This window comes from Heterodontus francisci, chromosome 1, assembly GCF_036365525.1.
Source record: "Heterodontus francisci isolate sHetFra1 chromosome 1, sHetFra1.hap1, whole genome shotgun sequence".
NCBI classification, from domain to species: domain Eukaryota; kingdom Metazoa; phylum Chordata; class Chondrichthyes; order Heterodontiformes; family Heterodontidae; genus Heterodontus; species Heterodontus francisci.
The window spans coordinates 255,317,759-255,345,172 of record NC_090371.1 but is presented as its reverse complement, the minus strand read 5'-3'; the positions used below and the strand labels follow the sequence as shown (position 1 = coordinate 255,345,172).

The window sequence follows — 27,414 nt, the reverse complement described above, 5'->3', positions numbered from 1 at the left end:
TGAAATCCCAGTCTTGTCGCAAACTGTGAAATATTCATTTGCAAACTGATCTGTTGTCTGACAGAACTTCGTCAGGGATACCGTGTGTCGCAAAGATGTCTTGTAGAACTGTTATAACTGCTTCAGTTGTTGTTGAATACAACCCTCCCACTTCTATCCATCTTGAGAAATAATTAATAATGATTATGTGGGACTTTCCGTTGAACCTGAATAAATCCATAACTAGACATTCCCATGGTCTGGTCGGAAATTGAGTAGTTAACAGTGGTTCACGCTGTTCTGGTCTTTGTATTGCACAGATCTGGCAGTTCTGGATCACATTTTCAATGTCTTTGGATATTCCTGGTCAGCACACTCATGACTGTGCCCTTGATCTGCACTTCATTATTACCATGTGACCTTTATGTAGATGTTCCAAGATATCTGATCTAAGTGAACTGGGAATGACTAGTCTGTCATAAACTGGAAAATCGATGATTGTGAAGTATTTTCTATATTCATACAAAGTTTTCATCGTCTTCCTACTAGGACGTTCTTGTGGCCACCCTTGTGTGTAATACTGCCTTCTACGAATGCATTCTTCATTGTTTTTTTTTTTTTTTTGAGTGTGACTAATTTCTTGCAGTTTCTGTATAGTTGCCGGCCAATGTTGTACAGTATATTGCAAATATGACTATTTCGTTCACAAAATTCATAATTTGTTGTGTCAGATGATCTACCGTCACTCTAGATAGTACATCAGTGGACGTTTGCATCTTTCCCTGGACGTATACGATCTCGTACGTATATCTCATCAAACTTAAACGAAATCTTTGGATTCTTCGAGGCAATTTTGCAATCTCCTTCTCATCCAATAAAGATACTAAAGGTTTATGGTCTGTCTCGATAACGATTCTCAATCCAACAATGTAATCAAAAAACCTCTCACGCACCCATGAGAGGGCAAGTGCATCTTTTTCAATTACTGCATACTTTGGCCAGAATTTTACCGCTCCCCCCGCCCCTGCCACAATGTACGGGCTGATGGTAGGGGTTGCTGCAAAATTGAGTGGGAGGCAGAGGGGGTCATTCCTGAAGCCTTCCCTTCCCCACTGCAATTTTAGCCAGGTGGCGGTGGCGAGAAACAAATATGTTTAACAATGAATGGGCCTTATTTTGCAATAAGCTGTTGGAATTAGGAGTTTTGTCTTCCTTAAAGAGAATGACTGTACTATTTTAAGTCAGCTCGCTGGAAATTCTAGGATGGGGTATATTTTCCAAGATTGGATTACTGTAGGGGCAGAAACTCTTGACTGATCTTTTCCGACCCTAATTCAATTATCACTGCGCTGGTTAAGAACAGCTACTTCAACATAGACCAGGTATCAAGCCTCTGATCATCTTAATCTCTAAGGCTCAGTTCAACATTTGTTGTTGCACCTAATTTTGTTTTAATTGGGAGAACAAACAGATTGAGTTGGTAGTTGGTCCAAGTCTTTAAAAGGCTGAGGCTATAGATAATGTTTAAATAAGCAACCTTTATAACTTGGTCTACGAGTACAGATTTAGATTACAGAGGTGGCAAACCTCCAACAAAACATGAATTCTCCAACCCAACTTCTCATTGAATAGCAGATCTAATTTTATGATTATATCCTTCTAAAACAGCTCAGTACACAAATGAGAAAACTATTTATAAACAAAATGATATATACGTACCTCTCTGCCAGAGTTTGTTGTTCATTTATTCCGATGTTAAAAAAAACAGGATGCACGCGCAGCAGCTTTCCATCTTTAATCTCCTGAGGCAAAACCGCAAACAATTTACTGGGAAGCTGTATCTCCACTGTGTAAAAATCTCTGCAATAAATTCAACAGAAGAGAGAAGTGAAAAGACTGAATTTTTAAGAAAGTATCTGATTTAGATGTTCAAACATGCTACACTATGGGGCCGATTGTAACTCCGGGTGGGATCAGTGTGTGGCAGCCTGAAGCAGACGGTGCACCCAAACGTCGGGAAAGAAGCGAATCATAGACTGATGTTAACTGTACTCATTTTGATATTGCAATCTTTCACCTGAAGGCAGCAGGAATGATGTCCATACTGGAGTGTGGGAGCAGGAATTGGGGCAGCTCCAAGCATATGGTGAATGTTGAGGGCAGGGTGGGGGGGGGGGGGGGGGGGAAGAAGTGGTGCAGAAAGGGGGTTGCAGAACCAATGCTGCTTGGGGGTGGGAGAAAAAAGATCAAGAAAAAGGTCCATGAATTTCCTGTGGGGCCCAGAGGAGCACTCCTGCTCCTCCAGTTCCCGAGGGTTCCTTCCAAAAAAAAATTAAAGAAATTCCACATACTTTGGTCTCTTCTAGCTGCTCGGTTGTCTCCTGCCAAATTATGCTGGTGGGTATGCTACCAGGTAGTCCTCCCCAAGTTCCAGTACAAATAGTGTTGCGGGGCCAATGATGTCACTGGGCCTTGACTTTACTTTACAATTAAGCCATTGACTGCCTGTAGCAGGAGCCTTGGTGGTCTTGAAAGTAGAATGAGTCAGTATGTCAACTTGCCCAATCTTAAACACCCTCGCACCCCCACACACTGTTCCCAACTGGGGTTAAAATCAACTTTATATCTCTCAAAAATCCAAGGACTCAATATGTCACATTTGTAGCAGCATGTCAGCAAGTATAATAATAGGAACACGATACTCTGAAAACCTGCATACAACAGTTTAACAGGAAATACTGCGCTAGGTTAATTGATTTAGTTCTCAAGGAATCTTTCATAAATTACATTTTAATGTGTGAAATATGGTCTTTGAATAATCTATTGAGCAGTAAAAAACTTTCTCCTTATTAAAATTATAAAACATCCACAAAAATGTCATTCTTTACATTTCTAACTTTTAAGTTTTAATTTTTCTGTCCCAAGGCCATGTATTATTCAGAGAGGGTGGAAAGGCAACTTGTTCCTAGGCATCTGCCATTGCTAAGAGATGCATGAATCATCCCTGAATGTACACTTAATCTGTTTGAACAATTTCCCATTTCCAGTCTGCGCCTTGGGCAGCAGTACAGTCAACAGCAGGAATTCATCACATGAGGAATCAAGGGCACAAACCACAAAACAGCTGGTCTATGGCGAAATATATTGGTACATGCAGAGCTACTTTGTCACCAGCAACTTATTGTAAACTCTATGACAATACCACAGACCGCTTCTTAATATAGTGCATTCTTGGAAAAAAGACATTTTTTGATGTTGACAAAGAACTGGTATTGTAATCTCGCAATATTATTCAGATGACAAAGATGAGGAAGAACTTTTTCTCTCTCAGTGTTGTGAGACTGTGGAACTCTCTTCCCCGGAGAGCAGTGGAGGCAGGGCCATTGAATGTTTTTATGGCAGAGGTAGACAGATTCTTAATAAACAAAGGAGTCAAAGTGTATCAGGGATAGGCAGGAAAGTGGAATTGGGTTCACAGATAGATCAGCCATAATTTTATAGAATGGCAGTGCAGGTTTGAGGGGCCAAATAGCCTACTCCGAGTTCATATGTATGAAGTGTGAAAGAACCTTAGTACATAGTGTACTGTGATGGGACCATGGATAATGGTAGCATAGTGATAATGTTACTAAACTAGAGATCCAAAGGCCTGGACAGATGCTCTGGGGCCATGAGTTCAAATTCCACCATGGTAGCTGGGGGAATTTAAATTTAATTAATTCATAAATCTGGAGTAAAATGTTAGTCTCAGTAATAATAATAAAGAATCTATCTGGTTATCCTAAAAATCCATCTAGTTCACTAATGTCCTTAAGGGAAGGAAATCTGCCATCCTGACCCAGTTTGGCCTGTATGTGACTCCAGGCCCAAAGCAATGTGGTTTGACTCTAACTGCTCTCTGAAATGGCCTAGCAAGCCACTCAGTTATATCAAACTGCTACAGAAAAGTTAAATAAGAACAAAACAACATGGACCACCCGGCATGACCTAGACAGTGCAAACAAGGGCACAACCTGCTCAGTCAAACCTGCAAAGTCCTCCTCACTTACATCTGGGGACTTGTGCCAAAACTGGGAGAGCTGTCCCACAGACTAGTTAAGCAACAGCCTGACATAGTCATACTGATGAATCATACCTTACAGCAAATGTCACAGACTCCTCCATCACCATCTCCGGATATTTTCTGTCCCACCATCAGGACAGGCTCACCAGAGATGGGCAACCAAGTGGTATACAGTCAGGAGGGAGTGGCTTTGGGAGTTCTCAACATTGGTTCTGGATCCCATGAAGTCTATTGGCATCAGGCCAAACATGGACAGGGAAATATCCACTGATTACCACCAACCGTCCTCCATGTTGAACACCACTTATAAGAAGTACTAAGGATAGCAAAGGCACGGAATTTACTCTGCTTGGGGAGTTCAATGTCCATCACTAAGAGTGGCTCAGCATCATCACTGCTGGCCGAGTTCTGAAGGACATATCTGCCAGACTGGGCCTGCGGCAGGTGGTGAAAGAACCAGCAAGCGGGAAAAACTACTTGACCTCTTTCTCACCAATCTACCTGACGTAGATGCATCTGTTCAAGACATTATTGGTAGGAGTGACCCACTGCACATTCCTTGTGGAAACAAAGCCCTGTCCTCACACAAAAGAGGAGTCTGCAAAGGGTACATGAGTCACAAAAGGTTGGTATGCAGATATAGCAAGTGATTAGGAAGGCAAATGGAATGTTGTTTATTGCAAGGGGAGTGGAATATAAAAGTAGGGATGTTTTACAAAGAACAAAGATAATTACAGCACAGGAACAGGCCCTTCGGCCCTCCAAGCCTGCGCCGATCCAGATCCTCTCTCTAAACATGTCGCCTATTTTCTAAGCTTCTGTATCTCTTTTCTTCCTGCCCATTCATGTATCTGTCCAGATACATCTTAAAAGACTCCATCGTGCCCGCATCTACCACCTCTGCTGGCAATGCGTTCCAGGTGCCCACCACCCTCTGCGTAAAGAACTTTCCACGCATATCCCCCCTAAACTTTTCCCCTTTCACTTTGAACTCGTGTCCTCTAGTAATTGAAACCCCCACTCTGGGAAAAAGCTTCTTGCTATCCACCCTGTCTATACCTCTCATGATTTTGTACACCTCAATCAGGTCCCCCCTCAACCTCCGTCTTTCTAATGAAAATAATCCTAATCTACTCAACCTCTCTTCATAGCTAGCGCCCTCCATACCAGGCAACATCCTGGTGAACCTCCTCTGCACCCTCTCCAAAGCATCCACATCCTTTTGATAATGTGGCGACAGTTTTTTTTTTTTTGCTACAGTTGTATAGGTTATTGGTGAGACCACATCTGGAGTATGCGTACAGTTTTGGCCTCCTTATGTAAGAAAGGATATAAATGTGTTCGAGGCAGTTCAGAGAAAGTTCACTCGACTGACACCTGGGATGGGGGGGTGGGGTTGTCTTATGAGGAAGGGTTGGACAGGTTTGGTCTGAATCCATTGAAGTTCAGAAGAATGAGAGGTGAGCTTATTGAAACATACAAGATCCTGAGGGAACTAAACAGGGTGGATGTTGAAAGGATGTTTCCCCTTGTGGGACAGACCAGAACTAGGAGATACAGTTTAAAAATAAGGGGTCACCCATTTAAGACGGAGATGAGGAGAACTTTTTCTCTGAGGGTTGAAAATCTTTGGAAGACTCTTGCCCAGAGAGCAGTGGAGGCAGGGTCATTGAATATTTTTAAGGCAGAGGTTTAAGGAAGTGTTGATGTCCAAAGGGACCTGGGTGTCTTTGTTCATGAGTCACTAAAAGCTAGCATGCAGGTGCAGCAAGTAATTAGGAAGGCAAATGGTATGTTGGCCTTCATCGCAAGAGGTTTTGAGTACAAGAGTAAAGAAGTCTTGCTGCAATTATAGAGCCTTGGTGAGACCACACCTGGAGCATTGTGTACAGTTTTGGTCACCTTATCTACGGAAGGATAAACTTGCCATAAGGGAAGTGCAATGGAGGTTCACCAGACAAATCCCTGGGATGTCAGGATTGTGTTATGAGGAAGGACTGAGTAAACTGGACCTAGAGTTTCAAAGAATGAGAGGTGATCTCAGTGAAACTTACAAAATTCTTACAAACCGTAACAGAGTAGATGTAGGTAGGATGTTTCCCCTAACTGGTGAGTCTAGAACAAAGAGACATAGTCTCAGCATAAGGGGTAAGCCATTTAACACTGAGATGAGGTGGAATTTCTTCACACAGGTGGTAAATCTTTGGAATTCTCTACCCCCAGAGGGCTGGGAAGTTCAATCATTGAGCATGTTCAAGACAGAAATCAATAGATATCTGAACACTAATGACATCAAGGCATATGGGGATAGCACGGGAAAGTGGCATTGAGGTAGATGATCAGCAGAGCAGGATCGATGGGCTGAATGGCCTACTTCTGCTTCTTTGTTCCTCTGCTAATTACACACTTCCAAAACAATACTTTAGCAATTTGGATATTGACACTCCTCCAGAGAATCAGACTGCGTAATTTTATGGCAATTGTCTACTTATACCATTATTTCTTTATTCCTGATTTGTGGCCGATGCTGGCAAGAGTGCATTTATTGCTCATCCCTAGTTACTCTGAGGTGTTGGTCAGCCTCCTCTTTAAACCTTATGATGATAGTGATGTTAATCCACAATGATGTTAAGAAAAAGAGATTCCAGAATTCTGACCCAGTGATGAAGAATCTGCGATATAGATCCAATCCTTCTTAGATACAAGTGTGGTGCCAGAAGACTGGAGAATTGCAATTGTTATGCCCTTGTTCAAAAAAAGTTGCAAGGACAAGCCCAGCATAAGAACATAAGAAATAGGAGTCGGAGTAAGCCATTCAGCCCCTCGAGTCTGCTCCACCATTCAATAGATCATGGCTGATCTGGTTGTGGCCTTAACTCCACTTTCCTGCCAGTCCCCCCATAACACTTGACACCCTTGTCTAACTCAGCCTTGACTACACTCAATAACCCAGCCTCCACTGCTCTCTAGGGAAGAGAATTCCAAAGATTAACGACCCTCTGATAGAAGAAATTCCTTCTCATCCTGTCCTAAATGGGGGACCCCTTATTTTTAAACTGTACCCCCTAGTTCTAGATTCCCCTACAAGGGGAAACATCCTCTCAACACCTGCCCTGTCAAGCCCCCTCAGAATCTTATGTTTCAATAAAATCGCCTCTCATTCTTCTAAACTCTATTGAGTATAGACCCAACCTGCTCAACGTTTCCTCATAAGACAACCCCTTGATCCCAGTAATCAACCTAGTGAACCTTCTCTGAACTGTATCCAAAGCAAGCATATCCCTCCTTAAATATGGAGACCAACACTGTACGCAGTATTATAGGTGTGATCTCAATGCCCTGTACAGTTGTTGCAATATTTCCCTACTTTTATACTTTATCCCCTTGCAATAAATGCCAACATTCCATTTACCTTCCTAATTACTTGCTGTACCTGCGGGCTAACTGTTTATGATTCATGTAGGAGGACACTCAGATCCCTCAGCATTCTGCAGTCTCTCTCCATTTAAATAATATTTGTCTGTTTTATTCTTCTCGCTAAGGTGGACAACCTCACATATTCCTACATTATACTCCATCTGCCAAATTTAACCTATCTATAATCACTTTGCAGATTCTATCAATAAAGCTGATCAAGTACTGGCATGCAAAACCATTTAATTATAAATTAAAACCTTATTCTTATCTTATATAGATTTATGCGTAGGCCACACTTGACATAATATAGGCAATTCTCTGCTTTTACATTCATGGTGCACAATGTCATATGTAACAGGAACTTGTATGCTGCAGTCCATGAATTTCCATCCATTAAAATTAATAGCTGGAAGATCATGGTCTGAGGTGCACAATTTCCAGATGTGTGCTCCACTATGGGCTGAATGTTGTGCTCCCATCTTTGGCAGGCTCGGTGGTGTGAGTGGATGGAGAATTGCCACAGAATCGTCCGCCCCGAGACCCGGCGCTGTGCCGCAACGTTCCGATGATCTGAGGCGGGGAAGTACTGTAGTGGTACTGACACCCTGACACGACGGCATTATAATTTAAATGCCTTAAAAGCTACTTTGCATTAATTTAAATGTAATTATCTGCGATCCAACGAATGTCCCACAATTTTGTGGGTGATGTGTGGCAATCATGTGTCTTCAGTTTTGCAAGAGGCCTCGGTGCCATGAAAGGGAAGGTAACCTGACCATAGCATAGGGGAGGTGGGGGTATGGTGGCCATTGCCACTGTTCTGAGTGTCCAAGGGGGTTATGTGTATGGGAGAAGCTCTGCAAGGGGGTTGCGTGTACTGGGGGAGCTCTGCAAGGGGTTGTGTGTACTGGGGGAGCTCCGCATGGGGGATGTGTGAATGGGGAGAGCTCCGCAAGGGGGATGTGTGAATCGGGGGGAGCTCTGCGAATCGGGGGGAGCTCTGCAAGCATACAGGTTGTGTGTGTTGGGTAGCCATTAGAGGGTATCATAAATGTTGTTGTAATGTGTGTGATGTCTCACACAGCTGGAAATGATGCTAGACCAACATTAACATGTATGCCTGAGCCACATCAGGCATCTAGATGAGCAAAGATTTACAAAGATATTTGGCTCGACAGGCTCACCTCTGCATTGGAAGGGAGCCAAAGGGCCCAGGGCACCTGCCATGGGTTTCATTCATCCTGTGTTTCTGATTCACCCTTGGTGTGTTGAGGCACATCCAACGGAAGCGGCCTAAGAGGCAGCAGTGCCTCAGCCGAAAGCTCTAAAACATGAACAGCAGCAGCCAGCAAGGTCAAGAAGGACCCAAGTACCCTGGAGAGTCTACATAACTCTCATTACCTGCCTGCAGATGTCCGAGCGACACTGTTTGTGAAGGGTACACTGTCCAGGGAGGCTGTCACAGACCTATGCATCCTACTCTAGGATGAGTTGCGACCTATGAGATTTGGTATTCACACTAAAGATGTGGCCCTAAAGATAACCGTGGCATTCAATTTTTATGCATCGGGATCTTTCCAGGGATCCACCGGGGACATGTGAGGTCTCCAAGGTCACAACGCAACATTGCATCAAGGAGGTGACCAATGCCCTGTTCAGGAAGGCTAGTGACTATGTGCGCTACCGGACAGACCCTGACAGTCAGGTTGAGTGAGCCATCGGATTTGGGGCGATAACTCAATTCCCCCAAGTGCAAGATGTAATAGACTGTCCACATGTGGCTATCAAGGCTCCCAAAGACCAACCAGCCGCCTTCATCAACTGGAATGGCTTCCATTTAATGAATGTTCAACTGGTCTGCGACGACTGAAAGTGTTTCCTACGAGTGTGCCCGTTTCCCGGGAGGCAGCCACGACGCTGCAACAAACCCAGATGTCACAGATTTTCACTCCCCCCGTTCGCCTTTAGGGATGGGTACTCAGCGGAAAGGGCTACATATTGAAGACATGGCTTCTGACGCTAGTGAAGAACCCTCGCAATGCTGTGGAGGAGAGGTACACTTGCCACAGATCCACTCGAGTGACCATCAAGCAGGCCATTGGGTTGCTGAAGATGAGATTCTGCTGCCTTGATTGATCTGGTGGAGTCCTGCAGTATGCCCCAGAGAGGGTTGTTTGTAACGTGGTGGTCAACTGAGCTCTGTTAATCTAGCACCTCAGAGGGGGAAGGCCTTACAAGAGGAAGACATGCATGAGCGACAAACATCATCCAAAGAAGAGGACGCGGAGGAAAGACAGGGCCAAGCAGCTATGGAAGACGACAGCACGGCAATGAAGCTAGACATGGTGAGCGACGTGCAAAGGAGGCAAGAGACAACCTCATAATGAACCAATTTGAGCCACCCTGATGACCACTCAATAATAATGCAATAAATACAGACCTTCATGCATGTAGTCTTCCGCCTCCTTTCCATCTGTTACCGAATGAAGGCTACCTACATTGTACACTAGGACCCATAGGAGGACATAGGCTGATTACTTCATTTACATTGCCATGATAATGAGATCCATGGTCACATTAGCATAGCTCTAAGGGGCATGTTGGGATTCAGGTGGTCACAATTAAGGCATGGTGAAAGCTGGCTTCCATACAATGAAGGCTAATGATTGGCACAAAAGAACATTTAATTCAATTGCACATGGCATAGTTGCATCATCCGTGAATACCCTTATGTGCCTAGGTGTTTTTTATACCCTTGCGGGTGCTCGTGTGGTGTGACCCCTGAACTAGCTGCTGTGCTTGAGGCAGGCTGCTGATCAGGATGCCCCTTGGCCTGAGATGACTTTGGCGGCCATCCTCTGGATGTCTGAGGTTTGGAGGGCCCTGGCTGCCTGAGGGTTTCCTGCAATGGTGCTCTCCTCAGGTATCATGGCTGCTGGAGCTAGACTTACTGGCGGAGGGGCTGAGGAACCGGTGTCCACACTTGAAGGGCCCTGAAGGAAGACCCCAGATGTGGAGCACAGCCTCTATTCCTCCCTCTTGAGGCTCGCATGAACCTCCCTGCTCACCAGAGAAGGACTAGGAGTGGGAAAACTCTCCAGACTCCTGTTCCTTCTCTCATCTCACCACTGCTGATCTGAGCTATGACCAAGGTGAGGGTTTGCAGGTCATGGTGCATCTGTGGAATGTGGCTCTCCAAGAGGGTCCCAATATCTCGATGGAGGAGGCCATGTGTTTGTATGCCTGGGACATGGCAGCAGGCATGGATGGAATCCTCCACCATGCACTCAAGTACAGACCAGTTAGTTTAACTTCAGTGGTGGGAAAGCTTTTAGAAAGGATATTCCAGGACAAAATTAATAGTCACTTGGACAAATGTGGATTAATTAATGAAAACCAGCATGGATTTATTAAGGGAAAATCATGTTTAACTAACTTGCTTGAGTTTTTTGATGAGGCAACATGGAGGGTTGATGTGGGTAATCTGGTCGATTTGATGTACATGCGGTGGGGGGGTTCCCATTGTTCAACTCTCTACCTGACCGCAGCAAGTATTCGGAGTTTAGCCCCTTGGCATTTTATTTCTCAAATAAACAGACAGCAACTGGTTTTCTTGTAGGTTTAAAAAAACAGAAAGTCAATTGTTTATTGATCAATACGCCTTGTCCAGAAATTGTCACAATCGCATCTACTCACACACACACACACACAAAAGAAGAAACAGAGAAGGGAAAGAGGGAGGTGGTTTTTCATCAGGGGTGAGAGGGGGAACCTGTTGAATTCTCTTGAGAATTATTCTAGATGGATGCAGGCCTGAGATGATTGTACATTTCACTCTTGATTTAAGGTTCTGTTGAAGATGGTGGGTTATTTCGAGCTTTCACAGTATACTGCAGATGCTGGGATGTTTTCAGCAGGGCACTGAGCTTCCTGGCTTGGCTGGAACTCAAGCTGGTACAAGAAGCTTTACTTTCTGGGTCAGTTGTTCTCCTTCTCTCTCTCTGGCTGTCTTTTTTTTTTAAAAAAAGGTAAAACTGTCACCTCTCCTCTCCAGGTAGAAAACAATCTCCATGATGACTGCACAATGGCCCAGGACATGGCTACTTCACACCTCCTTTGTTTCAGAAGGCAGCGTTGAATTCGGGAATGTTTTTAGGATAGTCTAAGATGGGTTCCATTGACTCCTTTTGTCTTTGTCAGACTATTTGAATGCACAAAAGGCCAATCCCCCCTTTCTTTGGTGGTCATTTTGGACCATTGTTCACTTCTTTAAAATAAAGGTTCATTTTTTAAAAGACAAAGTCCATTTTTCATAACTCGCCAGAGTTAGTCCATGATATCATCGCACTTCCGGTGTGTGTGACACCTTCCCCGAAAAGGGAAAAAATGAAATTCCTTGGATTTCATTTTTATGTTTTTGGGGGGCTTAGAAAGAAGGAAAAAGGAACAGTAAGACAGTTTAGGGTCACACATTTATTTCATTCACTCCTCAGGCTTCCAGCCTACATTTTTTTCATCTACCTTCCTTTGGATGAGGTACCATCAAAATATTGTATTTCTTTTGGTTACGTGTTGTTAAATGGGGTTGTAGTTTCTCTCACACCAGTTTGTACTACTTTAGGAATGTTAATCTCTAGGACCATGTGATTGTTGGTGAAGCTTATAGTGTGCAAATTTCTGTTACTGCTTGTGGCAAGGTTCTCTGTTTGTACAAGATTTAACCCCTTAACTACTGCTTCCACAATACATGGTGTTAAACATTCAGGTTCTGGCACATTGATAGTTCTTACTTCCAGGGTCAGTTGGTGATACATTGTTTTTTAACCCCTGCGAAGCGCCTGGGATTTCTTTCTGCCCCTGTTATGGCTGGGTTCTGACTCTAAATTGTTGGGTTTGATTAGTTTCGGATTTGGAACCTGATTGTGTGATTCTTCAGTGGGTCGATCCATGCTGACCTCACTTTTTGTTTTCTTGTGCTTTTCACAAGTCTGGTTCACTTTAGGGTATGTTACCTCGGCCTTTACTTCAGAGATAGGTGTTTCCCTAATCTGCCCCTAGTCCTCAGGGACACTACTGCTCGCAGGTGGTTGTCCAGCTTCCACTGCACTCCTCTGTGGCACTTCAATTCTGTGAGGCATCTCCCTCACTCTTGGCTTTCCTGTTTGAGAACTTTCTTCACCCCTATTTAAATCTTTAAAAAAGGTTTCAGCTAACCATATCTTGGTTGATTTTTTTTCAGCTTTTGCGCTGATTATTTTAGTTTCTTTAAATCTTTTTGGCTCTATCTGGGTCCTTTTAATTTCTTCTGGCTCTATCATCCACTGTGGGACTTTTGGGACTTGTACAGAGTTTTGTTTTCTCCCCTCAGTTTCTCCAGTCTCCGTGGACTGTTCTGGGCCCTCTGGATAAAATAATGTGCTTCCTGCCAAGTCATTACCCTTGCATGGGTAAGCTCAGAATGATTCTGACTGTCACTACCCCAGTGACCAACTTACTCTGTAGGTGAATTTTAACAAAGGGAACCTTTAAGCATTTGCCAGTAAGCCCTTTTATTAATACTGTTGTATTGTTCTGCTTTCCATTGGCATTTCTGTCAGTTTGGCTGCCAGTAGGGTTTGAAAATAACCAGTATCCCGGAGGATTGTTATCTCCTTGTCTGGTGCCTGGGACACAAAAGGAGTCATTTTACCTTTTTGCAAAAAGTTCTGATATGTGCTCTGCTCTTGAGCTACATCAGAAAACAGTTGATCACTTTCAAAGGCACAGACACAGGCTTGACTGCAGCGACTCCTGCTGTTTTTTGGCATACCAACAGTTGGCTTGAACATGCCCAGATTCGCCATGCTGGAAACATGTCAGACGGACCCCTACTGGTTTATCCCCTGGGTTCCTTCTTATAAAAGTTGGAGACTGGTCAGGTTTTCCTTCCCGGCTCTCCTTTTCTCTCAAGTCTATTTCTGCTTCCTCTGCATCCCCGCTATCTCTCCCTAGCTTGTACGAGTTATTAGGCCCAAATTTATTCGGAGTTGAGGATTTATGTATTAATTCATGGTCATTGGCCATTTTAGCTGCTCCCCTTACTCTTGTGACTATTGGTTCTTTGATGTGGGTTCTTACACTACTTGGGATGCTATTTTTAAACTCTTCCAGCAGCATCACTTCTCTCAAATTTTCATATGAGGGTTCCAGCTTGAGAGACCGTATGCAGCGATCAAACACCATATGTTTGATTCTTCTGAATTCATTATAAGTCTGTGTAGATCTTTCCTGGGTGTGTCAGAATCTCTGGCTATATGCTTCCGTTAACAGCTCATATGCATGTGGAATTGCAGTTTTAGTTTATTCAACATCAGAGAAACTTCTGATAACAGGAAAAAAAACTTCACGAGCGCTATCCACAAACTCACCTTGCAAGTGAGTTCTTTTGGCCCTTTTCGCCTGGTAGCTATTTTCTCACATGAGATAAAATGTGACTCAATCTCCTCCTCATTAAATTTTGACACTAGTCTTGAGTGTCTCAGCACATCAAAGTTTTACTTTGAATTGGAGATAAGGTTGGAGTGACTAACAGCATTTTCATTTTGGGTTTGCAGTCTCCAACTCAAATCTTCTTGTTGCTTCCTCCCTTTGCATCTCCCTTTCCTCTTGAAAGTCTCTTTTCTCTTTTTCCTTTAGAAGCTGAAACTCTCGTCCTTTTTCATCCGTAACTGGATTCTAGCTAGAATTATTTTTTCAGACTCTGATTCTAGGCTTTCTTCTTCTTCTAGTTCAGGGGTAAGTTTAAAATGGCTGGCTAGACTTTTCACCAGTTTATGTTTCTTTGTTTTTTTGTCTCAAAGTGATTCTCACCTCTGTAGCTAAGCTTTTTAAATCTTCAACACTTAATTTGTTTAACTTATCATGGGATATCGCTCCCTGAGCTACAAACTCCTTAGCACTAAGTGTGGCCATCTCATTTGTTTCTAGCACTGCAGAAAAAAAAATACAAGAAAACCTGTTTGTTTATTTTTCCACCATTTTAGAGGTCAATTTTCCTTCCGTTTTCCAAATCTCTCATTTGTCTAGCGGTTCATATCCTGGCTTCGAGCACCAATTTGTTACAGCCACGATGTGTGACGTGGGTGGTTCCCACTGTTCAACTCCCCACCTGACCAGGGCATATACATTGTATTAGAGTTTAGCCCCTTGGTGTTTTATTTGTCAAACAGACAGCGACAGGTTTTCATGTAGGTTTAAAAAAAAGTCAATTGTCCTTGTCCTGAAATTGTAGCAACCACATCCACTCTCACATTCACTCGCACACACATAAGAAAGATAGAGGAGGGAAACAGGAAGGTGTTTTTTTTTGGCGGGGGGGCGGGGAGGCTACAATAAACCTGTTAAGAATCAAGTTCTAGATGGATGCAGGCCTGAGATGATTGTACATTTCTCTCTTGATTTAAACGTTGAAACATAGAAAATAGGAGCAGGAGTAGGCCATTTGGCCCTTCGGGCCTGCTCCGCCATTCAAAAAAGATCATGGCTGATCGTCTAATTCAGTACCCTGTTCCCACTTTCCCCCCATATCCCTTGATCCCTTTGGCAATAATAAATATATCTATCTCCTTCTTGAATATATTTAATGTCTTGGCTTCCACTGCCTTCTGCGGTAGAGAATTCCACAGGTTCACCGCACTCTGAGTGAAGAAATTTCTCCTCATCTCGGTTCTAAATGGTATACCCCGTATCCTGAGACTGTGACTCTGGTTCTGGACTCCCCAACCATCGGGAACATCCTCCCTGCATCTAGTCTGTCTAGTCCTGTTAGAATTTTATAGGTTTCTATGAGATCCCCTCTCATTCTTCTAAACTCTAGTATATATATAGGCCTAGGCGACCCAATCTCACCTCATACGTCAATCCTGCCATCCCAGGGATCAGCCTAGTAAATCTTCTTTGCACTCTCTCCAAGGCAAGAACATCCTTCCTCAAATAAGGAGACCAACACAATACTTCAGATGTGGTCTCACCAAGGCATGTATAACTGCAGTAAGACATCCTGGCTCCCGTACTCAAATCCTCTTGCAATGAAGGCCAACGTACCTTTCGTCTTCCTAATTGCTGGCTGCACCTGAATGCTTGCTTTCAGCGACTGGTGTACAAGAACACCCAGGTCTCGTTGCACCTCCCCCTTTCCCAATCTGTCACCATTCAGATATGACCATTTATCCACGTTATACTGCATCTGCCATGCATATGCCCAACTTTTCCAAATCAAATTGGAGCCTCTTTGCATCCTCCTCACAGCTCACATCCCCCCCCCCCCCCCCCTCCTCCAGCTTTGTGTCATCTGCAAACTTGGAAATGTTACATTACACCCAAGTCATTAATATATATTGTAAATAGCTGGGGCCCAAGCACTGATCCCTGCGGTACCCCACTAGTCACTGCCTGCCACCCGGAAAATGACCCGTTTATTCCTACTCTCTGTTTCCTATCTATCAATCCATGCCAGCATATTACGGCCGATCCCATGTGCTTTAATTTTGCACACTAACTTATGTGAGACCTTATCAAAAGCCTTCTGAAAATCCAAATACACCACATCCACTGGTTCTCCCTTATCTATTCTACGAGTTACATCCTCAAAAAACTCCAGTAGATTTGTTAAGCATGACTTCCCTTTTGTAAACCCATGCTGACTTTGCCCAATCCCGTTTATGCTTTTTTTTTTAGATTTAGATTTAGAGATACAGCACTGAAACAGACCCTTCGGGTCTGTGCCGACCATTAACCACCCATTTATACTAATCCTACACTAATCCCATATTCCTACCACATCCTCACCTGTCCCTATATTCCCCTACCACCTACCGATACTAGGGGCAATTTATAATGGCCAATTTACCTATCAACCTGCAAGTCTTTTGGCTGTGGGAGGAAACCCACGCAGACACAGGGAGAACTTGCAAACTCCACACAGGCAGTACCAGAATTGAACCCGGGTCGCTGGAGCTGTGAGGCTGCGGTGCTAACCACTGTAACCACTGTGCCGCCCAACAGTTTGGAGATGCTGGGGATTGAACCCAGGTCCTCACACATGCGAAGCATGCGCTCTACCACTGAGCTACATCCCCAGCCGAGCTTTCTAGGTGTTCAGCTAACACATCCTTTATAATAAACTCTAGCATTTTCCCCACTACTGATGTAAGGCTAACTGGTCTGTAATTCCCTGTTTTTTCTCTCCCTCCTTTTTTAAATAGTGGGGTTACATTTGCCACCCTCCAATCTGTAGGAACTGCTCCAGAGTCTATAGAATTTTGGAAAATGGCCACCAATGCATCCACTATTTCCAGGGCCACTTCCTTTAGTACTCTGGGATGTAGATTATCAGGCCCTGGGGATTTGTCAGCCTTTAACCCCATTAATTTCCCGAGCACTATTTTTTTTTTACTAATACTGATTTCCTTCAGTTCCTCCCTCTCTTTGGTTCCCTAACATTTATGGGAGGCTATTTGTGTCCTCCTTTCTGAAGATAGAAACAAAGTATGTGTTTAATCGTTCTGCCATTTTTTTGTTCCCCATTATAATTTCCCTCGTTTCTGACTGCAAAGGACCTACATTTGTCTTCACTAATCTTTTCTCTTCACATATTTATAGAAGCTTTTATTGTCAGTTTTTATGTTCCCCACAAGCTTACTCTCATACTCTATTTCCCCCTGCTAATCAAGCTCTTTGTCCTCCTTTGCTGAATTCTAAACTGTTCCCAATCCTCAGACTTTCTGCTTTTCCTGGCAATTTTATATGCCCCCTCTTTGGATCTAATACTATTCCTAATTTCTTTTGGTTGAACCACCTTTCCGGTTTTATTTTTGCGCCTCGCAGAAATGAATAATTGTTGTTACATTCTTTAAATATTATCCATTGCCTATCCGCCGTCAACCCTTTTAGTAAAGTTCCCCAATCTACCATAGCCCACTTGCGCATCATACCTTCGTAGTTTCCTTTATTTAGATTCAGGACCCTAGTTTCGGAATCAACTACTTCACTCTCCAACTTAATGAAGAATTCTATCATGTTATGGTCGCTGCTCCCCAAGGGACCCCTCACAACAAGATTGTTAATTAATCCTTTCTCATTGCACAATACCCAGTCTAGGATAGCCTGTTCTCTAGTTGGTTCCTCAACGAATTGGTCTAAAAAACCATCACGAACACGTTCCAGGAAATCCTCCTCCACTGTATTACTGCTAATTTGGTTTGACCAATCTCTATGTCAATTAAAGTCACCCATGATTACAGTTGTACCCTTATTGCATGCATCACTAATTTCCTGTTTAATGCCATCCCTTACATCTTCACTACTGTTTGGGGGGCCTGCAGACAACCCCCGTTTTCTGCCCCTTGGTGTTTCTTAGCTCCACCCATACAAATTCCACATCATGATTTTCTGAGCCAATATCCTTCCTCACTATTTCACTGATTTCCTCCTTTGCTAACAATGCTACCCCTCCTCCTTTCCCTTTTTGCCTGTCCTTCCGAAATATTGAAAAACCCTGTTCAGTTCCCATCCTTGGTCACCTTGCAGCCATGTCTCTGTAATCCCTACTACATCATAACTATTTATATCTATTTGCCCTGTTAATTCATCTACCTTATTGCGAATGCTCTGCGCATTAAGTCACAATGCCTTTAGACTTGTCTTTTTAACATTGTTAGTCATCTTAGCTTTATTTTGCACTACGGCCCCATTTGTTTCTCGCCCTTGTTTTCTCTACCTTCCACTTTTGCTTCTTACCTTTCTGTCTTTCATTTCTCTCCTTGTTTCCCTCTCCTCTGTCTCCCTGCTCAGATTCCCATCCTCCTGCTATTCTAGTTTAAACCCTCCCCAACAGCACTAGCAAACAAACCCCCCAAGGAAACTGATCCCGGTCCTGCCCAGATGCAACCCATCCAGCTTGTACTTGTCCCACCTTCCCAAGAAACGGTCCCAATGTCCCAGGAATCTGAATCCCTCCCCCTTACACCATTTCTTCACCCACGTATTCATCTGATATATCCTGCTATTTCTGCTCTCGCTAGCACGTGGCACTGCTAGTAATCCTGAGAATACTACATTTGAGTCCTACTTTTTAATTTTTGTCCTAACTCCCCATATTCAGCTTGTAGGACCTCATCCCTTTTTTTTAACCTATGTCGTTGGTACCGAAATGTACCACAACAACTTGCTCTGTTGAAGATGGTGGGTTACTTCTAGCCTTCACTGCTATATACTGTAGATGCTGGGATGTTTTCAACAGAGCACTGAGCATCCTGGCTTGGCTGGAACTCAAGCTGGTACAAGAAGCTTTACCTTCTGGGTAAGTTGTTCTCCTTCTCTCTCTCAGGCTGTCTTTTTTTTTTTTAAGGTAAAACTGTGTCACCTCTCATCTCTTGGTAGAAGACATTCTCTTCTCTTCCCCAAAGTGATTGCACAATGGCCCAGGACGTGGCTACTTCACACCTTCTTTGTTTCAGAAGAAGACGACTTTCAATTCTGGAATGTTTTAGGATAGGTGTAAGATAAGTAAGGGGGCATGGCTGAGGTACTACTTTGTATCTGCCTTTACCAAGGAACAAGATGCTGCCCAAGTCATGGTGAAAGTAGAAGTAGTTGAGACACTGGATGGGCTAAAATTTAATTTAAAGGTAGGCCGGCATCACTTAAAGTTGATAATTCACCAGCACCAGATGAGTTGCATCCACAGATACTTAGAGAAGTAAGGCACTAGCCATAATTTTTCAATCTTCCTTAGATACAGGTGCAGTGCCATAGACTGGAGAATTGCAAATTACATCCTTGTTCAAAAAAAGGTGCAAGGACAAGCCCAATAACTACAGGCCAGTCAGTTTAACCTCAGTGGCAGAAAAACGTTTAGAAATGATAATTTGGGATAAAATTAATATCCACTTGGAAAATGTGGATTAGTTAAGGAATGCCAGCATGGATTTGTTAAAGACAAATCACAGTTAACTAACTTGCTTGAGTACATGGACTTCCAAAAGGCATGTGATAAAATGCCACTAACCTGGCATATCAGCAAAGTTAGAGCCCATGAAGTAAACGAGAAAGTTGAAGCATGGAAACCAAATTGGCTGAGTGCCAGAAAACAGAAAGTAGCTATGAACAGTTGGTTTTCGACTGGAGGAAATATTGTGAACATCTGAGGAGGAAGATAGTGGTAGACTTCAAGAGGACATAGAGGCTGGTGGAACAGGCAGACTAGTGGCAGGTAAAATTTAATGCAGAAATGTGTGAAGTGATTCATTTTGGTAGGAAGAACGAAGAGAGACAATAGAAATTAAAGGGTACAATTCTGAAGGGGTGCAGGAGCAGAGGGATCGGAGGGTATATGCGTACAAATCATTGAAGGTCGCAGGGCAGGTTGCAGAAGTGGTTAATAAAACATATGACATTATGGGCTTTATAAATAGAGGACATAGAGTACAAGAACAAAGTGATGAAAAAACTGTATAACACACTGGTTTTTCCTCAACTGGAGTATTGTGTCCAGTTCTAGACACTGTTTTAGGAAGGATTTAAGGCATTGAGAAGTGCAGAAAAGATTAATGGGAATGGTTCCAGGGATGAGGAACTTCAGCTATATGGATAGGTTAGAGAAGCTGGGTCTGTTCTCCTTGGAGAAGAGAAGATTAAGAGGAGATTTGGTAGAGGGGTTCAAAATCATGAAAGGGTCTAAGACAGAGTAGATAGCGAGAAACTGTTCCCATTAGAAGGATCCAGAACCAAAGGACACTGATTTAAGGCAACTGGCAAAAACAAGGCAACGGTGGCATAGGCCTAGTCTGCTCAATCTCTCCTCATGGAACAATCCCCTCATCCCAGGAAACAATCTATTGAACCTTTGTTGCACTCCTTCTATGGCAAGTATGTCCTTCCTTAGGTAAGGAGACCAAAATTGCACAAAGTACTCCAGGTGGGCCTCACCAATGCCCTGTCAAATTGTAGTGACTTTTTTACTCTTATACACCAATTCCTTTGTAACAAAAGCTAATGTACTATTTGCCTTCCTAATTGCTTTTTAAAAAAATTTGTTTGTGGGATTTTCTGACTCTTTCAGCATTTATTGCCTATCCCTAACTGACCTAGAACTGAATGGCTGGTTAGGCCATTTCAGAAGGTACTTAAGAGTCAACCACACTGCACATTTCCTTCCCTAAAGAATATTAGCGAACCAGCTGGGTTTTTACAACAATCGAGAATGGTTTATGGTCATTATCAGACTAGTTTAATTCCAGGTTTCATTAATTGAATTCAAATTTCACCATCTGCCATGGTGGGATTCGAACCCAGAGCATTATCCTGAACTCTGGATTACTAGTTCAGTGACGTTACCACTACGCCACCACCTCCCCTTGCTGTACCTTTATGTTAACTTTCTGTCATTCTTCTACAAGGACATCCAGGTCTTTCTGAATGTAAACATTTTTCAATCTCTCACTATGCAAAAACTATTCCGCTTTCTTATTTTTCCAATGAAAATAGATAACTTCATGCTTCACCACATGGCATTCCATCTGCTATGTTCTTGCCCAGCATTCAACCTGCCTAATTCCCTTTGCAGCCTCTTTGCTTCCTCCTCAACACTTATTTTCCTACCTAACTTTGTATCTTTCAAAAGCACATCAAGTTCAGACTGTTCCCTTTAAAAATAGTTATGGGATTAGAATTTATGTGTCCTCCCCCTTTTCAAGTCTATTCCTTTCTGTTTTGAAGTATCTTGCCCTGCAAGCAAAATAGTAATGCTCAGCCATTGCTTGTTCAAAAAGTACATACAGTTGCATGCAAATGACAATCCTGCAGTCATTATATGTTTGGGTAAGTGTATTTGCATCATGCAACTAAGTTGTATTGAAATGATTAATTGTGTGAAGCTCATTTAAGATTTCACTGCAAGTACAGTTTCTATGGTGAGTTGCAGCTTGAAATTATGCTGTGCTCTGGGCTATGCCTTCAAAGAGCTATAGCACTGCCCGAGTACTTTGGAAGTAGCAGCAGTGAAAGATTGACAGGTTTTAAAGAAATACTTTGCAGTATATTTCAGTAAGCTACTTGGGAAAGGGAACCTCATCTTGACATCTTTCGTCAGGTCTGCCATCATCTTTTTCAGCTGCAATCTCAAGGGTCTTAAGACAGTGTTTATTTGGATAAATACTTTTGTACACTTTGGCTTACTGTATATATATATATATATATATATATGTGACCGCTGACATGATGGTATGCAAATAAAAGCTTTTGGTAGTAGCCATTTTATGCACCATTTAACATGGTATCAGAAGTGAGTAGCCAGGATTTGAGAAGATTTTGATAGCTGTAAGACAGCCGTCAGATATGCAAAACTGCAGAGAATAATTCGGCCCCGTGAAGTACCAGCAGGGAATGTTTTAGTTTTAAAAACAACCTGTCTACAACTTTGCACAGGACACTGGCAGCTGGGTAAGTCGTTACAGTACAGAATTGCAGAATTGTTACAGCGCAGAAGGAGGCTATTCAGCCCATCATGTCTGCACTGGCTCTCTGAATCAGCAATTCACCTAATGCCATTCACCCGCTTTCTCCCTGTAATCCTGCACATTCTTCCTTTTCAGAACAATTATGGCTTTGAATTTTCCAGTACCTGCTCCTATGGACATGAAGGTCGATTTAAAAGAGAATTGGCAAATCTTCCTGTCGCAATTGCAGAATGATGAGATTGCGACAAGAGTTGGAGACAAAACCCGAACAGATAAGAGTACCATCTCTGTTATCATTGATGGGGAAAGAATGTTACAAGCTGTATTACACCATAGATCTCACTGAGAAGAAAAGCAAGCCTTGTGAGATTTTGAAGGCCTTGAAGACCGACTTGAACCCTCTGCAGATGTCATTTGTGAATGCTATGGGCAGTATTTTATTTAGGCAATGGGAGTCTCGGCCACTGGCTAAAGAGCCAGTGAGAGCCCCTCGTCGTCTCTTTGCGGGAAGACCCACTGCATCACGTGCCAATCAGGCACTTAACTGGGCAGTAACAGTCCTTCCCCAGGATTAAGGACCCCAGTGATGGAAGTCCAGTCTGCTGAGAGCCGCTGGCCAATCAGAGGCCAACAACTCTTTTATTCAGCAACGCACTGTGGAGGGGCTGCTTCCAGTAGAGAACCCAACTGAGGCCAAGATTTGTTGAGGGACCCAGGCCACAGGTGAGTCATGGCGGGAGGGTTTCGCAGGGTGGGGGTGGGGGGGGTGGCTTGCAGGACGCCCCCCCCACCCACTTTCTCAATGCAGGGTTCCCTGATCAGGCAGTAAGTGCCTTTGAACGTTACCCCCAGTCCCGGGAGCTGGCAAGCAACCTGCACAGGTTTGCTCATCATGCATCATTAATTGTCTAATTAAAGGCTTCAACTGGCAGCACGGCGAGAGGCTATGTACGGGCCTTACCGCCATGGACTTAACTGGGGTGGAGGCGGGAAGGTGGCTGGGTCCCCACCCGCCACCATCCCACCCGATTAAATGCTTTCCCCGCCTTTAAACTCACTGTGGGGGAGAGCATAAAATCCAGCCTATGTGTTTAACACTAGAGCTCAGGATGAGAGGGAGAATATTAAAACAGAATGTGACTGCACTGAGACATCTAGCTGAGTCGCGAGAGTTTGAGCAACTGAAGGATGATCTCATCAGAGATAGGATTGTCTTCGGAACAAGAGATCCTGCTGTGAGAACACGCCTGCTGAGAAAAGAGAAGCTTACTCTCAAGAAAGCTACTGTCTTGTGCAGAAACTCTGAGGTGGTTAATCAACAGCTGAAGAGTATTGATGCAAGCACCAACAAGGCTGTGCACTATGCTGAGGGGCAGTTCAAGGCTTCTAAGCACAAGGACAAATTTCAGAAAGGCCAGCAGAAAGATCAAGGCCAGAATACTGGATGTAAATACTGTGGGGGACATCACAAGAAGGAAAAGAAAGCACGTTCAGCCTGGGAAAAGCAGAGCTTTAACTGCAAGAGGCTTACCTACTTTAGATGTAAGTGTTTTGCTAGAAAGAAGAAATGCAAATCTGTAAAGATGGTTGATGGAGAGACGTCGGATGATGATTCTGATGAATCACTCTACATCCTAGAACATGTTGGTGTCGTCCAGTTTCAAGGTAAAAAGTGGTTTGTGACAGTTGGAATGATGACGGCAGAAGGAGAACATCAAGGTGATGCGAGGTGTCAGACAGACTCTGGTTCTACATGCATCATCTTGAGCTTCATAGACTTGTGTGAAATTGCACAAGATGGTGACCCGAATATGAAGCCCCAAACTTCCCTCATCTCGGCTGAAACAAGTCAGAAGCTTGGACTAGTAACTCTACACGTACCAGAAGAGATGTGCAGTGCTTCACATGACACCAAACCATTAAGTGCTGAACAAATCATGACAGATTACAAAGGTCTAGGATGCCTTTCTGGTGAATATCATCTTGAAGTAGATGAGAGTGTAAGGTCAACTCAACATCTTCTGAGGAGAGTTCCAGCTGCCCTCAAATCCAGCCTGAAAGACAAGATAGAGGAGCTTGAAAAGATGGGAGCAATCAAGAGAGTGACAACTGCTACAGACTGGATTAGCAGCATGGTAGCAGTGAAAAAACCTGGAAAGTTGCGAGTGTGTTTAGATCCAAAAGACTTCAATAAAGCTTTGAAGAGATTGCACTACCTTACGTCAACCATTGAAGAGATTCTGCCTCAATGTGGCAATGCAAAGATCTTCGCCACCCTAGATGCTAAGGATGGATGATAATGGCAAGTGAAGTTGGATGAAAGCAGCAGCCGTCTGACCATTTTCTGGACATCATTTGGGAGCGTGGTTGTGCGTGCTGTTTGCCATTTCTACTGCTCCAGAAGAATACCAAAGCATACAGCGTTGGTCTACCAGGAGTGGAAGTAATCATGGATGGGAGATACGATGGAAGATACCATCACAGGACCATGATTGGCATCTAGTGACAGTGCATGAGAGAGCTGACCAGATGAACCTGAAACTGAACAAGAAAATGATGCAGCTGAAGATGACTGAAATCAAGAACATGGGGCATGTACTGACAGCTAAAGAACTTCGCCCTGATGCTGATAAGGTGTGAGCTGTAGCAGAGGTGCAGCAACCAACAGATGTAAAGGCAGTTCAATGAATTGTTAGTATTGTGAACTACCAGCCAAGTTCTTGCACAATTGGTCACTGGAGTGTGAACCTGTATGCAAATTCACTGCAGAGGAAGTTCGGTGATATTGGGGCACAGAACAAGAAGCAGCTGTCACTCGCATCAAACAACTTATGACGATAATGCCAGTGCTGAGGTACTATGATGTCAACAAGGAAGTCACCCTGCAGTGTGATGTCAGTGAAATAGGACTTGGAGCCACCCTCATGCAGCAAAAACAAGCAGTTGCATACTGAGCGTTAACGCAAACTGAACAACGCTATGCATAGATCAAGAAAGAGTGTCTGGCTATTGTCATTGCTTGTGAGCATTTAAACCAGCACCTAATTTGGGAGAAAGAAAGTGACAGCAGATTCTGACCCCAAGCCACTTCAAAGCAGCTTTCTCAAACCGCTTCTATCTGCTCCAAAGCTTTTGCAAAGGATATTATTTTCTTTGCAGAGGTTTCACTTGGAAATGAAGTACAAGCGAGTGAAGCAGATGCACATCCCTTTGAAGGAGGTTGATGATGCTAGTACAGAGTGTCAAATCTTCCATATTCATGAAGCAACAATTTGACATGCTCTGGAAGTCATCAACCCAGCAGACACATTCAATCTGACCGACAAGAACTTGCTCAGATCAAGCAAACTACACGGTGAGATGCAACTCAAGAGCTACAGGAAGTTGTGAGGAAAGGCTGACCTGAAACCATCAAGGACACACCAGTTGCTTTAAGAGAATATTGGGTATACAGAGATGAAGTGACCACCAAGATGGTATCTTGTACAAAGGGACTAGGGTCATTATCCCTAAAGAGATGAGAAAAGAGGCGCTGAAGCATGTTCATGCAAGCCATCAAAGAATCAAGTCTAGTCTGAGGAAAGCAAGAGAAATGCTCTACTGGCCAAACATGAGCCGTGAGATTAAGGACCATAAGAGCCATTGCCGTGCTTGCAATGAACATCAAGCTGAGCAAGCTAAAGAGCCCCTCGTGACTCATGACATCCCAGACAAACCATGAATGAAGCTTGGAGTAGACCTCTTCACTTTTGCTGGAACTGATTATCTCGTCACAATCAACTACTATTTCAGACTACTGGGAGTTACATCAGCTGACTAGCAGTGAGATTGTCGAATGCCTGAAAGCACACTTCAGTTGTCATGGCATTCTCAGCATTGTGATGATTGACAATGGCCCTCAGTTCGACAGTGAAGAATTCAGATGCTTCATGAATGATTGGGAAATTCAGATGTTTCACATCATATTCCCAGTCAAATGGAAAAGTTAAGGCAGCGGTGAAAATTGCCAAACGGATCATAAATACATCGACTAGATCCAGCACAGATGTGTACAAGGCAATTTTAGATTGGAGAAACACACCTACTGAAGGCGTGGAAAGTAGTCCAGACCAGCGACTAATGTCATGCCGCACCCAGATGACTCTTCCAACAGCTAGGAAACTACTGAAGCCAGAAGTAGTAACAGGTGTTAGGGACAAGATCATTGTGAAATGACAGAAAGTCAAATGTCACTTTGATAAAACTGTCAGATTGTTGCCAGAGCTGAGAGTTGCCAGTCAGAGTGCAACCATTCAATGCACTCAAGAAAAATGAGCCCACTTGGCAACTTGCATAAAGAAGTTGTCACCTCGATTGTACCAGGTGAAAGTGAACAACCAGATCCATCGTCGCATCCATCTACACTCAACAGAAGAAACTGCTCCTTTACAGCAAATGGCTGTTGAGACAGACCTGAGTTCACCAACTGAACGACCATCAGTGCCAACTGTACTCCAACAAGCACAACAGATGAGCAGCAACAGCAATCACCAAGCAAAAACACTCACTACAGTAACAACATTCCCCAGAAAAGCAACACCAGCATCACCCAAGAAACCAGCAGACACCAGAAGAAAAGCCAACAACTTGCACACATACCATAAAACAGCCTGAACGCTTCAAAGATTATGTATGAAACGCGTGTGTCGGGATAAGAATAGACTATTTTCCATGAAAAGGAGTTGTTTGGATAAATACTTTTGTACACTTCAGCTTGCCGCGCACCTGACCTCTGATGTCACGATATGTAAATAAAGGCTTTTGGCAGGTGCCCTTTTATGCAGCACATGGAAGTGTTCACCTTGTCAGCAATCAACTGCCACGTACTGGGCCTCCATTTTCTGCCCATCGGTGCAAAAAGGGGAGCTCTCCTTTGCCTCAAATTATCTAGCATGACTTTTAGTGCAGTATCTAAACTGCATGGCCATGAACACTTCAATTTTTCAGGAAGATTGGCAGATCGCAAGTCTTTCACCTTTTCTTGCAGGTTAAAACACAACTCTTTAAATTGCTGCCTCAAATTCCTGTCAGCTGTGCAAGTAGCTCTGTAAGATTTAAGGTTGTTATGGAAAAGGACAAAGACGAACTGGAAATAAAGGTACTGAATTGGGGGAAGGCTGATTTCAATATGATAAAGCAGGATCTGGCCAAAGTGGACTGGGAGCAGCTACTCGTAGGAAAGTCTACATCAGACCAGTGGGAGTCATTCAAAAAGGAAATAGTGAGAGTTCAGGGCCAACATGTTCCCGTAAAGGTGAAGGGTAGGACCAACAAGTCCAGGGAACCCTGGATGTCAAGGCACATAGAGGATTGGATAAGGAAAAAAAGGAGGCTTATGGCAGATTCAGAGGGCTGAAAACAGCGGAGGCCCGAGAGGAGTATAGAAAGTGTAGGGGGGTACTTAAAAAAGTAATTAGGAGA

At 43.5% G+C, this 27,414-nt stretch overlaps 1 protein-coding gene and 1 non-coding gene across 20 annotated transcripts in view; both read right to left on the bottom strand.

Moving 5' to 3' along the window:
• inpp4b (inositol polyphosphate-4-phosphatase type II B) overlaps nt 1-27,414 on the bottom strand; it is a 996,728-nt gene that overhangs the window by 109,220 nt on the left and 860,094 nt on the right. For all 19 annotated transcript variants that reach the window (XM_068043111.1, XM_068043134.1, XM_068043119.1 and 16 more), the window contains one exon: nt 1,699-1,839. In XM_068043111.1, coding sequence (XP_067899212.1) covers nt 1,699-1,839 — 141 coding nt within the window. The remainder of the gene's footprint in view (nt 1-1,698; nt 1,840-27,414) is intronic.
• On the bottom strand, nt 16,504-16,575 carry trnaa-cgc (transfer RNA alanine (anticodon CGC)). The gene has a single exon. It is a non-coding gene; the product is annotated as a tRNA-Ala (tRNA).